The following is a 12,821-nucleotide window of genomic DNA, read 5'->3' as shown; positions in this document are numbered from 1 at the left end:
TTGAGGGGCACAAGACAACTCTCTCTTTTCAGCCATCTGTCAGCAACCGTGAATTCCTTCATCTCCTCCACAACTCTTTGCAACAAAATCAGCCCAAACAGCCACAAGTTACCCACCCGGCTGTGGAGGTTGCGGCTCAGTTTACACATAAGCGCACATCCTCTGTATCGACCTCAGCTTCCATGGCGGCAGAGCTTGCTTCGGAGTATGACTCCTCTTCCCTCAATTCAATGATGCATTCTAACCCCTCCTCTCCGGACCCACACTCGGAGCTGGGTGCGGACACACCAGGCTTGCTGTCTGACCCATCCCCAACGCAACCATCCCGCACTTCTCAACCAGAAGACATTTCTTACCCAAATTTTCTACATCGGTTAGCCTTAGCATTAGGCATCCAGTCCACATCCCAACCGGATCCTAGAACCAAGAAGTTACAGACACTCCGTTACAAGGAGGCTCCGAAGGAAATAATTGCTCTGCCTCTGCATAATGTTTTAGCAGAGCAACACAAAGTCATATGGTCCACACCTTTTTCAGCTGCCCCTACGAAAAAGAGTCTGGACACCAAATATAGAGTCCAAGATGGATTTGGCTTTGGAAAGCCACAGCTGTCGCACCAGCCCATTGTGGTCTGTTTGGCAATGCAGAAGAACAAAAGTTCCAGAGACCACTCCAATTTTCCACCCAATAAGGACATGAAACTCATGGACTTATTGGGAAAGCGAATGTACCAGAATACAATGCTGAACGCTCGTATTGGCATGCATATATTCCACTATTCAGAGTACCAGTTTACTCTCCTGGAAACTTTGTCAAAGATAGTGGAGACCATGCCAGCACCCTTATAGGCGCAGATAACACCGTCTCTGCAACATCTAGACGAGTGTGCCACAAACCTCATTCGCGCCGCACATGACTCATGACACATCTGTGAGGGGGGCGGCAGTGGGCATCTCCACTCGCCAGTTGGCTTGGCTAAAGGCCTCGGGCCTCCGTGAGGATGTCCACAACAGAGTGGCAGATGCACCTTGTTTAGGCGATAACCTTTTTGGTGACAAGGTCAAGGACATCATTGACAGTATTATACAGGATTTCACCACACTAGAAACCCTAGAAGATAACAACCTCCATCAGTCACGATACTCGTCTCACCGTTCTTCGGTGAACAATTCCTTTAATTCGGCAAAGAGAAGGTATTTTTATAGAAAACCGTACACAGCACCTAGGTATGGGTCAAACTACAAGTACAATAGTAAATCTAATCGGTATCAACAATATAATAAGCCCACTCGAGAGCGAAGACCCCCAAAGCAGATTAGTGCTGGGGCTCAGAAAAATCAACCTTCTTTTTGACCCTGCGCGCCAGGATTGGCCAGTGGGGGGTCGACTTCAATATTTTGCCCCACAATGGGCCCGTGTCACGACCGACAAATGGGTCCTGTCTACCGTCAATCAGGGTTACCGACTGAATTTTTTAACCACACCTTCCCATTCCCACATTGTCAACTCGCCCATTCCGCAATCTCACCGTCAATGGGTCCAGGAAGAAAATTGCCCTTCCTTCTTCGAATCAGAGCAATAGAAGCGGTGCAAGCCACACAAATAAACACAGGTTTCTATTCCAGGCTGTTCGTCATTCCAAAGAGACAAGGGGGTCTTCGGGCGATCCTCGATTTACGTCCCCTCAACTCTTACATCACAGTCGAGAAATTTCGGATGACAACGCTGCAGATAATCCTTCCGTTGTTGGAACAGCAGGCCTGGTTGGTTTCCCTGGATCTCCAAGACGCCTATCTGCACATTCCTATCCATCTCTCATACAGAAGGTACCTACGTTTCAGGGTACAATCACGCCATTTTCAATATCGAGTCCTACCCTTCGGTCTTTCCTCATCTCCAAGGGTGTTCACGAAATGCGTCATCACAATCGTCTCGTACCTGCGGCAGAAAGGGATAGCAATTTTTCCATATTTGGACGATTGGCTAATTTCTGCACCGTCAGTCCAGGAGACTGTTCGGGCTCTTCAGGACACAAATTCGGTGCTGCAAAAACTGGGTTTCCTAGTCCAACTACAAGAAGTCCCAACTTCAACCAGTACAATCCCTTCAATTTATAGGGGCAGTACTAGCTACGCCACGGGCTCTCGCCTACTTACCTTTAGACAGGGCTCAACACATCCGGTCCCTCATCATTCATTTAAAGTCCCACACCTGTACCACAGTTCGCACAGTATTAGTGCTACTGGGGCATATGGCAGCAACCATACCAGTAGTGTTTCTAGCCAGGCTGCATATGCGGCATCTACAGTGGCATTTGAAGACTTACTGGATTCAAGCACAGCAACCGCTGTCAGTAGTCATACCACTTCCAGTCGAACTGAAAGATTCTCTTCAGTGGTGGACCTGCACATCCAATCTACTTCAGGGAATGCCGTTTCGGCAACGACAGCCCACCCGTTACCCCTAAACCGATGCTTCCAAACAGGGTTGGGGGGCACACTGTGGAACTTACAAAACGCAGGAACTTTGGACCTTAACAGAAGCCAAGTACAGCATCAACCTTCTGGAGTTAAGAGCGGTAAAGTTAGCTTGCAAGGCGTTTCGACAGCACCTTTACAAGCAACATATTCAGATACGGACGGACAATCAGGTGGCGATGTTTTACATCAACAAACAAGGGGGCATGGGTTCCAGGCAACTGTGCAGGGAAGCCATGCGGCTCTGGAACATGGTTCTAACTTGGGAATCCACAATTACAGCAACTTACATTCCAGGGATACAGAATGCGATCGCAGATTCTCTCAGCAGGCAACTTATGCCTCACGAGTGGTCGCTAAAGAACACAGTTACGCAAGGCCTGTTCAACAGGTGGGGACATCCTCAGGTCGATCTATTTGCCTCCCCACACAACAACAAGTGTCCCAAATTCTGCTCCAGGTATCCCAGTCACAGCAGCGTAGCGGACGATGCGTTTCAAATTCCTTGGACGCAGAGCCTCTTTTACGCCTGCCCTCCTTTTCCTCTTATCTCCAAGGTCCTACAAAAGGCAAAAATGGAGGCAGCTTCACTCATTCTGATAGCGCCACATTGGCCACGACAGGCATGGTTTCCTTTGCTGCTAACTCTGCTTCAGAAACCACCTCTCCTTTTACCTCTGGAATCGGATTTAATCACACAAAATCATGGAACCCTTCTACATCCGGACCTACCGTCTCTTCAACTGACGGCATGGTTGCTGGGTCCACGTCGCCCATGATGTTGTCACAGGAGATACTTCAAGTTCTGCTCGCCTCCAGGAAAGATTCGACATTGAAATCTTATGGCGCAAAATGGCGGAGATTTTCAGCATGGTGCTTTAAGTACAGTCTCCGCCCAGAAACTGTATCTATTCCACGGGTATTAGAATATCTCCTCCATCTAGCAAAAACTGGCCTCTCTGCCACATCCGTAAGACTTCACCTGGCAGCGCTGTCAGTTCTGCATGACCCTGTAGACGGTTGCACACTTATGCAACATCCGTTATCGAAAAGGTTCATTAAGGGTATCATACATTTGTACCCTCCAGTTTGTCCTCCACCACCAGCGTGGGATCTTAACTTGGTATTGGGCGCCTTGATGAAATCGCCATTTGAACTGCTAGACAGTACGGCTATCAAGTACCTCACTTGGAAGACGTTATTTCTAATTACACTTACGTCGGCACGTAGAATTGGGGAGATACAGGCATTAGTACATTACCCACCTTACACTCAAATACTGCATGATAAAGTAATTTTACGTACATACCCGAAGTTTCTCCCTAAGATCGTATCTTCTTTTTATGTGAATCAACTTATTGTGCTACCAACCTTTCACCCTCCTCCACATGGAACAGAGGAACACCAACGGTTGCACACTTTAGACTGTTTGAGAGCTCTTCGTATCTATCTGACACGAACAAAATCTGTAAACCGACCGTCTCAGTTATTTCTGTCTTTGAGGTCTACTCCTCCGAAACCAGTTACCAAGGGTACCTTGTCGCAGTGGATTGCCAGATGCATTACTTTATGCTATCAGTTAGCCAACTCTCCTCATTCCACGGGTCACGGCCCACCATCTGAGAGCCATGGCTGCAACTATGGCTCATTTACAAAGGACGCCACTGCAGGACATTTGTAAAGCAGCAACTTGGGCTACGACTCATAACTTTGCAAAGCATTACTGCATTGACACTGCCTCTTCAGCCGAATCAACTTTTGGTCAGGCAGTGTTAACTTCCAGCGTGTGAAGCATCAACTACCTCCACCTCCTGCCACAGGTACCAGTTCTAAGTTTTTCAATTTTCAATTTGTTAATGTGTGAAACTGCTACCTGTGTAGCTTGGGAGTCTTCTGTTGTGGGGCTGCAAGATGCATTCTGTCCATGGAGAAATATAAGTTGCTTACCTGTAACGGTAGTTCTCGGACAGATCATCTTGCAGCCACACAAGCCCGCCCTACCCTCCCTGCAGTTGACAATAGCTATTGTAAGAAACTGTCAGGGGCACGGGACACCTGGTATTTATAGGGTGTAGTGGAGCATGGCTAGCACGAGCATATTCGTTGTTAAGTTATTTTATTTTAAAAAATGCTTGTTAGAGTTCCGGGACTGTGACGTCAGGGGAGAGTCACTTCTGTTGTGGGGCTGCAAGATGATCTGTCCAAGGAGAACTACCGTTACAGGTAAGCAACTTATATTGAGGCTTGGATTGCAGGCACACCAATGCGAAGCTTGGATTACAGGCACACCAAAGCGAGGCTTGGATTGCAGGCACACCAGGCAGCAGATGCGTCAATGCCAGGACAAGGCAGTCCAGAGAAGTCACAGAGCCAGGTCATAAGTACATAAGTAATGCCACACTGGGAAAAGACCAAAGGTGCATCGAACCCAGCATCCTGTCCACGACAGCGGCCAGTCCAGGCCAAGGGCACCTGGCAAGCTTCCCAAATGTACAGACATATTCTATACATGTTATTCCTGGAATTGTGGATTTTTCCCAAGTCCATTTAGTAGCGATTTATGGACTTGTCCTTTAGGAAACCGTCTAACCCCCTTTTAAACTCTGCCAAGCTAACCGCCTTCACCACGTTCTCTGGCAACGAATTCCAGAGATTAATTACGTGTTGAGTGAAGAAACATTTTCTCCGATTTGTTTTAAATTTACTACACTGTAGTTTCATCGCATGCCCCCTAGTCCTAGTATTTTTGGAAAGCGCGAACAGACGCTTCACATCCACCTGTTCCACTCTACTCATTATTTTCTATACCTCTATCATGTCTCCCCTCAGCCATCTCTTCTCCAAGCTGAAAAGCCCTAGGTCACTGGAAAAAGGTGAGTCTGGATGCAGGGGCACGGCCACAACCATGACAGCAATAGTCAGTGTGGCTATGCAGACCTGGGAGTCTGTGTTTCCCTACCTGGATGATTGTGAAGAGCACATTAAAGGATGCTGTTCAGGTGTCTATGCGGAGGACTATTTGGGTGCTGAAGCTACTGGGGCTCATAATACACTACCCTGAGCCCCATTTACCGCCAGTTCAGCAAGGTCAAACTGGATCAAATCAACCACCAGAGGAGGGACTGAGCCAGCTTTTGGGTTACTCAGATGACATTCGCTGGGTTCACCATGGCCTGAGACTACTTAGAAGCTAGGGTCCACTGGGCAGATCTCATATGGAGACGTGCCATGGGAGTGACATACAGTGGAGGCCATGTGGCTCAACAACCTCAACATTTGCTGAGCTGTGACTTGCTGTGACTTGTGGATTAAAAACTGGTTGAAGGATAGGAAACAGAGAGTGGGGTTAAATGGGCAGTATTCACAATGGAGAAGGGTAGTTAGTGGGGTTCCTCAGGGGTCCGTGCTAGGACCGCTGCTTTTTAATATATTTATAAATGATTTAGAGATGGGAGTAACTAGTGAGGTAATTAAATTTGCTGATGACACAAAGTTATTCAAAGTCGTTAAATCGCGACAGGATTGTGAAAAATTACAAGAGGACCTTACGAGACTGGGAGACTGGGCGGCTAAATGGCAGATGATGTTTAATGTGAGCAAGTGCAAGGTGATGCATGTGGGAAAAAAGAACCCGAATTATAGCTACGTCATGCAAGGTTCCACGTTAGGAGTTACAGACCAAGAAAGGGATCTGGGTGTCGTCGTCGATAACACACTGAAACCTTCTGCTCAGTGTGCTGCTGCGGCTAAGAAAGCGAATAGAATGTTGGGTATTATCAGGAAAGGTATGGAAAACAGGTGTGAGGATGTTATAATGCCGTTGTATCGCTCCATGGGGCGACCGCACCTTGAGTATTGTGTTCAATTCTGGTCGCCGCATCTCAAGAAAGATATAGTAGAATTGGAAAAGGTGCAGCGAAGGGCGACTAAAATGATAGCGGGGATGGGACGACTTCCCTATGAAGAAAGACTAAGGAGGCTAGGGCTATACAACTTGGAGAAGAGACGGCTGAGGGGAGACATGATAGAGGTATATAAAATAATGAGTGGAGTGGAACAGGTGGATGTGAAGCGTCTGTTCACGCTTTCCAAAAATACTAGGACTAGGGGGCATGCGATGAAACTACAGTGTAGTAAATTTAAAACAAATCGGAGAAAATTTTTCTTCACCCAACGTGTAATTAAACTCTGGAATTCGTTGCCGGAGAAAGTGGTGAAGGCGGTTAGCTTAGCAGAGTTTAAAAAGGGGTTGGACGGTTTCCTAAAGGACAAGTCCATAAACCGCTACTAAACGGACTTGGAAAACTCCAAAATTCCAGGAATAACATGTATAGAATGTTTGTACGTTTGGGAAGCTTGCCAGGTGCCCTTGGCCTGGATTGGCCGCTGTCGTGGACAGGATGCTGGGCTCGATGGACCCTTGGTCTTTTCCCAGTATGGCATTACTTATGTACTTATGCTGGCTGCTGCAAACCTGAGTGGCAGTGGCAACAAGGGTCTCTACTCATGCTGGCTGCTGCAAACCTGAGTGGCAGTGGCAACAAGGGTCTCTACTCATGCTGGAGGGAGACAGGGTCATGCTTGAACAGTGTCTAGCAGGGCTCCTGTGAACTCCAAATTGCTGAACTGGCGGTAAATGGGACTCAGGGTAGTTTATTATGAGCCCTAGTAGCTCCAGCACCCAAACAGTCCTCCACATAGACACCTGAACAGCATCCTTTAATGTGCTGTTCACAAAACAATCATCCCAGTTCTACATCCCAACCTCCAATCTCTGGCACTCACAGCCTGGATGTTGAGAGTATAGAATTTGCTTCCTTGAATTTCCCTGAGGATGTCTCCAAGGTTTTGCTGGCTTCCGGAAAAGATTCTACCAGGAGATGTTCTTTCAGGTGGAAGAGGTTTGCTGTCTGGTGCGGGGGCAAGAGATCCTCTCTTGCCCTACACAGACCTGCTTGAATACCTTCTACATCTCTCTTGTCTCAAGACCAACTCTGTAAGGATTACCCTCCATGCAGTTTGTGTTTATTCTTATGTAGAAGGTAAGCCCATCTCTGCATAGCCTTTAGTGGTTTACTTTTGACAAAGCCCCCTGTCACATTTCCACCTGTGTCATGGGACCTCAACGTTGTCCTTCCCCAGCTGATGAAAGCTCATTTCAAGCCACTAGATTCCTGTCCTCTGAAGTACTTGTCCTGGATAGTCTTGTTTTTGGTGTCAGATACTTCAGTTCACTGGGTCACTGATCGTCAGGCCTTAATAGTGGATTCACCTTATATAAAATTTCATCATAGCAGGATGAGTGCAGAGATTACTCTTCTTCTTCCTAAGGTGAGTTCCATCTGATTCAGTCAGTCCTGCCAACATTTTCCCAAGCCTCATGCCCATCCTAGCTAAAGAGCACTGCAAGCAAGCATTGGCCTTCTACCTAGAGCATACTAGGCTGTATAGACAGTCCACTCAGCTTTTTCTTTCATTTGATCCCAACAGGATGGGTGTTGCCACTGGTAAATGCAATTTTTCCAGTTGGCTGGCAGAATGCATTTCATATCAAGGCTCACAATGTCAGAACTGTGACTCTGTTGTAATCCACTTGAGGTCAGCCTCTTTTGAGGAGATTTTCATAGCTGCAACGTGGTTTTCAGTTCACACGTTAACATCCCATTGCTGCCATGAGCAGAACACCTGACTCGACAGCCAGTTTGGTCAGACAGTCCTGCAGAACTTGTCTGGGGTCTAGAATCCAGCTCCACCCTCCTAGGCCTGTTCTATTCCTGGCTGCATCTTCACAACAGTGTATATATGTTTTCAGGTTAATCGATCTTGGACTCACCGTAGCGAGTCCTATTGTCCTAATATTGTTTTTGGTGAGTCTGGTAGCAAGGGATTCCCATATGTGAGATTTATATGGCCTTCTTGTTCTCAGAGAAAGTGAAATTACCTGTAGCAGGTATTCTCCGAGGACAGTAGGCCAGTTATTCTCACATACCCTCCTACCTCTCCTAGGAGTTGTATTTAGTTGTTAGCTATGCTGTTCTGCTGCTGGTCCTGTGCTCGTGGGTCGGGCGGGAAGGAGCCCATGCATGCGCTGTGGGATTGCTGCCTTGAGCTCTTAAAGAAATAGTATGCTGGGCAGCGTTTCCTCACCGGGATCCATGGATGATGTCAAACAGATGCAGTCCTTGGAGAATACCTGCTACAGGTAAGTAACGTTGCTTTACTAGCCCTCATTTTCTACCAGGAAGAAGCTTGGAAAAGACACTGGTAATTGTGGAGTGGTAGCTATTCTTTAGGATAAATTACTAAGCATCATTCTCATTCCTTCTTTTCTGAAAAACAACAATAGCATTGCTTTTACAAGAGGAAATGATTGAAGTAGGTATGTACATTACATAGGAGGGTCAGTGATGTTTTCACCTGCAAAACTATAATCATCTTGATGTGAAAGACAGAATATGAAATTTAATAAAAACAGTTTTTCAAGAACCGGAGGGTTTTATTTATTTATTTATTTATTTATTTCATTTCTCTGTGCTCTTTTGTATCTGGTACAGAGCAATTATGAAGTGTGGTAAGGTCATGGCATGTTGCCACAGTTTGTAATTGTACATTTGTTGACATAGGTAAATTTAAGTTTTAAGATCCTGTTAACTGTTACTTGAGTAGTTCAGATGCATTTTTAAACAGGTTTCCATCCCAACATCCTGGAAGACTGTCAGCACTGCTGACATTTTATAGCTAATCCAGTTACCAGTAATCTGTGCAATTTTCTCTTGTTTTACCATATATGATCAGGCTGTGCCAGTCCTGATGTATGGCCCATTTGATGTGTATAGAAGCTGGGGTTCTCAACCCAGTTCTTGGGACACACCAAACCAGTGTAGTTTTCAAGACACGCATGCATGAGATAAATTTGCACGCACTGCTTCCATTGTATACAAATCTTTCTTGCATATTCATTATGAGTATCCTGAAATCCTAACTAGCTGGGTCTGTCATGAGGTCTGGATTGAGACCCCCTGGTATAGAGGTAGGTTTGTTCTCCTAGTTGACCCCTCTTCTTTTGGTAAATGGGTAGAACTAGTTGTCCCTTGTAATGTGGAACTACATGGTTACCCTAGTTTGGGGCTAAAATAGCGCTTAATGTTAAGTGCCTCCTGCTTTGGTACTCCTTTCATTATGAATACAAAATAAATTGGGTGGGAGGAGGGATGCTTGCTGCTAGCCTTTACCTGAATTCTGTGCAGCCATCACATGACAATAGGTGTAGTAGCTAAGAGTGGAAGCAAGATGTACATATCATGCCCCAAAGTGAAAAATATATAGATAGAACCATCTTATTGAACAATACATTCATTATAACCTACAAATCAGTATTGAGCTATTGTAAAATGTTAAAATAGCATGTCTAGTCAGGCATTGAAACTTGTCTGCTCTGATGTGCTTTTTCTTCACTTTGCCTGAGAACAACTCATATAGCTTGCTAATTAGTTTTGTTTATTTTTAATATGGATGTGTAGGCAGCCATGTGCCAGTCAAAGCAGCTTGAAGGACATCAACTGGGACAGCTCCCAGTGGCAGCCACTTATTCAGGATCGTTGCTTTCTTTCTTGGCTGGTAAAGATTCCCTCTGAGCAGGAGCAGCTGAGGGCTCGTCAGATTACTGCTCAGCAAATTAATAAACTGGAGGAGCTCTGGAAGGTAAGCATTAATCAGTATGTAAGTTAAAAGGAATGCTAATAAGTGATTACAGTTTTAAGCATTAGAAATACTATTTTCTTAGCGTCAGCTCCACTGTTCTGTACTAATGGGTGTTATCCTTTCCTACCAGCAGGTGGAGGTAGAGAAAACTGAGTTTTGTCAGTGACATTACCAGCATAAGCAGAGGTGATCCCTGGAACAATCCAGTATATTTCTCTACCTTCAGCAGGTGGTAGATTGTGTTGACAGTGCTCCTGTCCCTAGCCTAGCTCCCCGCTCGGCTGGTCATGGTCACACGGAGTGGTCGAGCCTAACAGCCACTCCTAAGTCAGTCTCAGGACTGTACCTGGTTAAGTTTAGAGCTTGGCTCCGCAGCTCCCTGTCACACTTCTTAGTGCCACTGTGTAAGGCTTTGGCTCGGTTCTGCGGGGCCTTGCCTGAGGGGGTGTGAGTCTTCATCATAGTAATATTAGAGAATGACACGGGGACAAAGTGTATCTCTGTCCCTACCCCATCCCTGCAGGTTCTGTCTTCGTTCCCACGGGCTCTCTCCAACCCTGTCTCGGTTCCACAGACTCGCACTGCCCTCGCTCTCCACATACTTCAGACCTTTTGTCTAATGGCTAGCACTTTGCTACAGTATTTTGTATTTTCTTGATTGCTTCCACTTGCGTATTGGGCAGAAGAACTAGACTTAAACCAGTCCTGTCTATGTATGTAATAGCTGTTCCTCACATTCATTAATAGGCTTGTGTGTGTATATATATATATATATATATATATATAACTTTGTACCCATTGAAGACAGCATGCCTGTACAATAGCAGTTCATGTTGCATGCATGTGAGCAGTTGTCTGAAATAAAAGTATTATGGATAATTGGAGAGATCATAAGATTAGCTGAAGGGAGAGAAACTTAAAACAATGACAATGTTGTGCTTATTTATAATTTCAGGAAAACCCATCTGCAACACTGGAGGATCTGGAGAAACCTGGAGTGGATGAGGAACCTCAGCATGTCCTGCTGAGATATGAGGATGCATATCAATACCAAAACATTTTTGGTCCTCTTGTCAAACTTGAAGCAGATTATGATAAGAAACTCAAAGAGTCACAGGTAATAGATTTCAGTATATCTTAGAAGAGAACTCCCTGTCCTGGTCCATATTTTCCCTTCTCATGGCTAATAGTAATTTTTGTTGCTTGTAAGAGTATATAAGGTAGAACTTCCCAAACTCTCTGGATTGTGACCCCAAAGAAACCTGGGTTTTGGTGGTGTGATCTGAGTGATTGCTCCATAGGACATCATTGTCCCATACCACCTGAGGGTCATACATTTTCTGCAGCCATACGAATTGGGGTCATGGCCACAGAAAATTGGTGAGCCCTGCTGTAAGACACTTGAATATCTGCTGGCTAGAAGATGGCTTTGAATTTTACTATCAGCGTCATCCTTTATTTTTATAATTCTGTAGTTGGGGGTGAAAATGAAAGCAAACATCAGTAGCTGGATATGGCCCTAGAAAGCTAAGCCTTGAAAATTTTAATGAAATGAGTACACTATCCAGAGAGTCTGTTTTTCATGATCCATATAGAAGGTAAAGGATTTGTGGAAATTCAAAAAAAGGTGAAATAATGAAACAGTTGCCCACACTTGTCCATTTTCTCCATAATTTCATGAACTGTATTGTATGGTTTAATTTTGGTACTGAAAATAACATTTTTGAGATGTGTTTTTTAAGCAACTTGGTGTGTGATATTTGAAGAATTCTGGAAAATGTGAGCTTTCTAAGCATCTATGATTTATATATTTAAATACAATTTGGGAAAGCGTGTGCAACATGACTCATTGAATTCTTTCCAACCTCTTTGTGTGTATGTGAGTAGCTGTCCTGTGTGCCACTGTGACTTAGAGGGGAAGGGGCAGTTGTTTTTCATGGGCATGGGGTTTAGTTTTGGGTTGTGGGTTCACCTGGCCTGTCCCAATGTCTTAAATGTGGACAGGCCTGGGGAGATTTAGGCCATATGTTTTGGTGTTGCTCTTTAATTCTTTCTTATTGGGGAGATTGTGAGCTTTTTGTCTAATATAATTGGCCAACCTATTTCCTTTCATCCATGGGTTTAGTGCTGGGTTGGGAAAGAGCTTTAAGAATATATGGGAAGGGTGCACAACTGTGGATTCAAAAATCCTGGGTGATAGCTCTAAAATGTGTTCTTAGACATTGGTTACAACCTGATCAACCTTATTGGGAGTGTAGAAATAGGCTTACATGATTTATGTGACCTGGAGTCCAAATGAGTGAAGGGCTTCTAAAAATCCCATACATGGGACTCCTACTTATATTCTTTCACATCATGCCAGAAGCAACGTTATTAGTATTCTTGGAGGACTTTGTTGACAGCTTAGAACATTACTCTGGGTTCAGTTGTGTTCTTTGTTAGTTTTTGGATATTTGGTGGGGTTGGGGGAAGGGCAGTGGTGTGCTGGTAAATTTTTAACAACAGGCTCTCTCCCCGGTCCACCTCGTCGCGCCCCCCCCCCCCCCCCCCGTCCACCTCTGCGCCTCCCAAAATTGCAGAGCTGACTTTAGCCGGGGGGGGGGGGGGGGGCAATGCATTACTCTTTCCAGGAAAAAAAAAATT

The 12,821-nt window shown here is 45.2% G+C and overlaps 1 protein-coding gene across 1 annotated transcript in view; it reads left to right on the top strand.

Annotated features, from left to right (window-relative positions):
- Window positions 1-12,821, top strand: part of UPF1 (UPF1 RNA helicase and ATPase) — a 193,461-nt gene that overhangs the window by 76,965 nt on the left and 103,675 nt on the right. The window contains exons 5-6 of the mRNA XM_030217505.1: window positions 9,998-10,178; window positions 11,134-11,295. Of these exons, the coding sequence (XP_030073365.1) occupies window positions 9,998-10,178; window positions 11,134-11,295 (343 nt within the window). The remainder of the gene's footprint in view (window positions 1-9,997; window positions 10,179-11,133; window positions 11,296-12,821) is intronic.

This window comes from Microcaecilia unicolor, chromosome 11, assembly GCF_901765095.1.
Source record: "Microcaecilia unicolor chromosome 11, aMicUni1.1, whole genome shotgun sequence".
Classification (NCBI taxonomy): domain Eukaryota; kingdom Metazoa; phylum Chordata; class Amphibia; order Gymnophiona; family Siphonopidae; genus Microcaecilia; species Microcaecilia unicolor.
The sequence above is the reverse complement of the archived record's forward strand: the minus strand, read 5'-3'. Positions and strand labels throughout refer to the sequence as shown.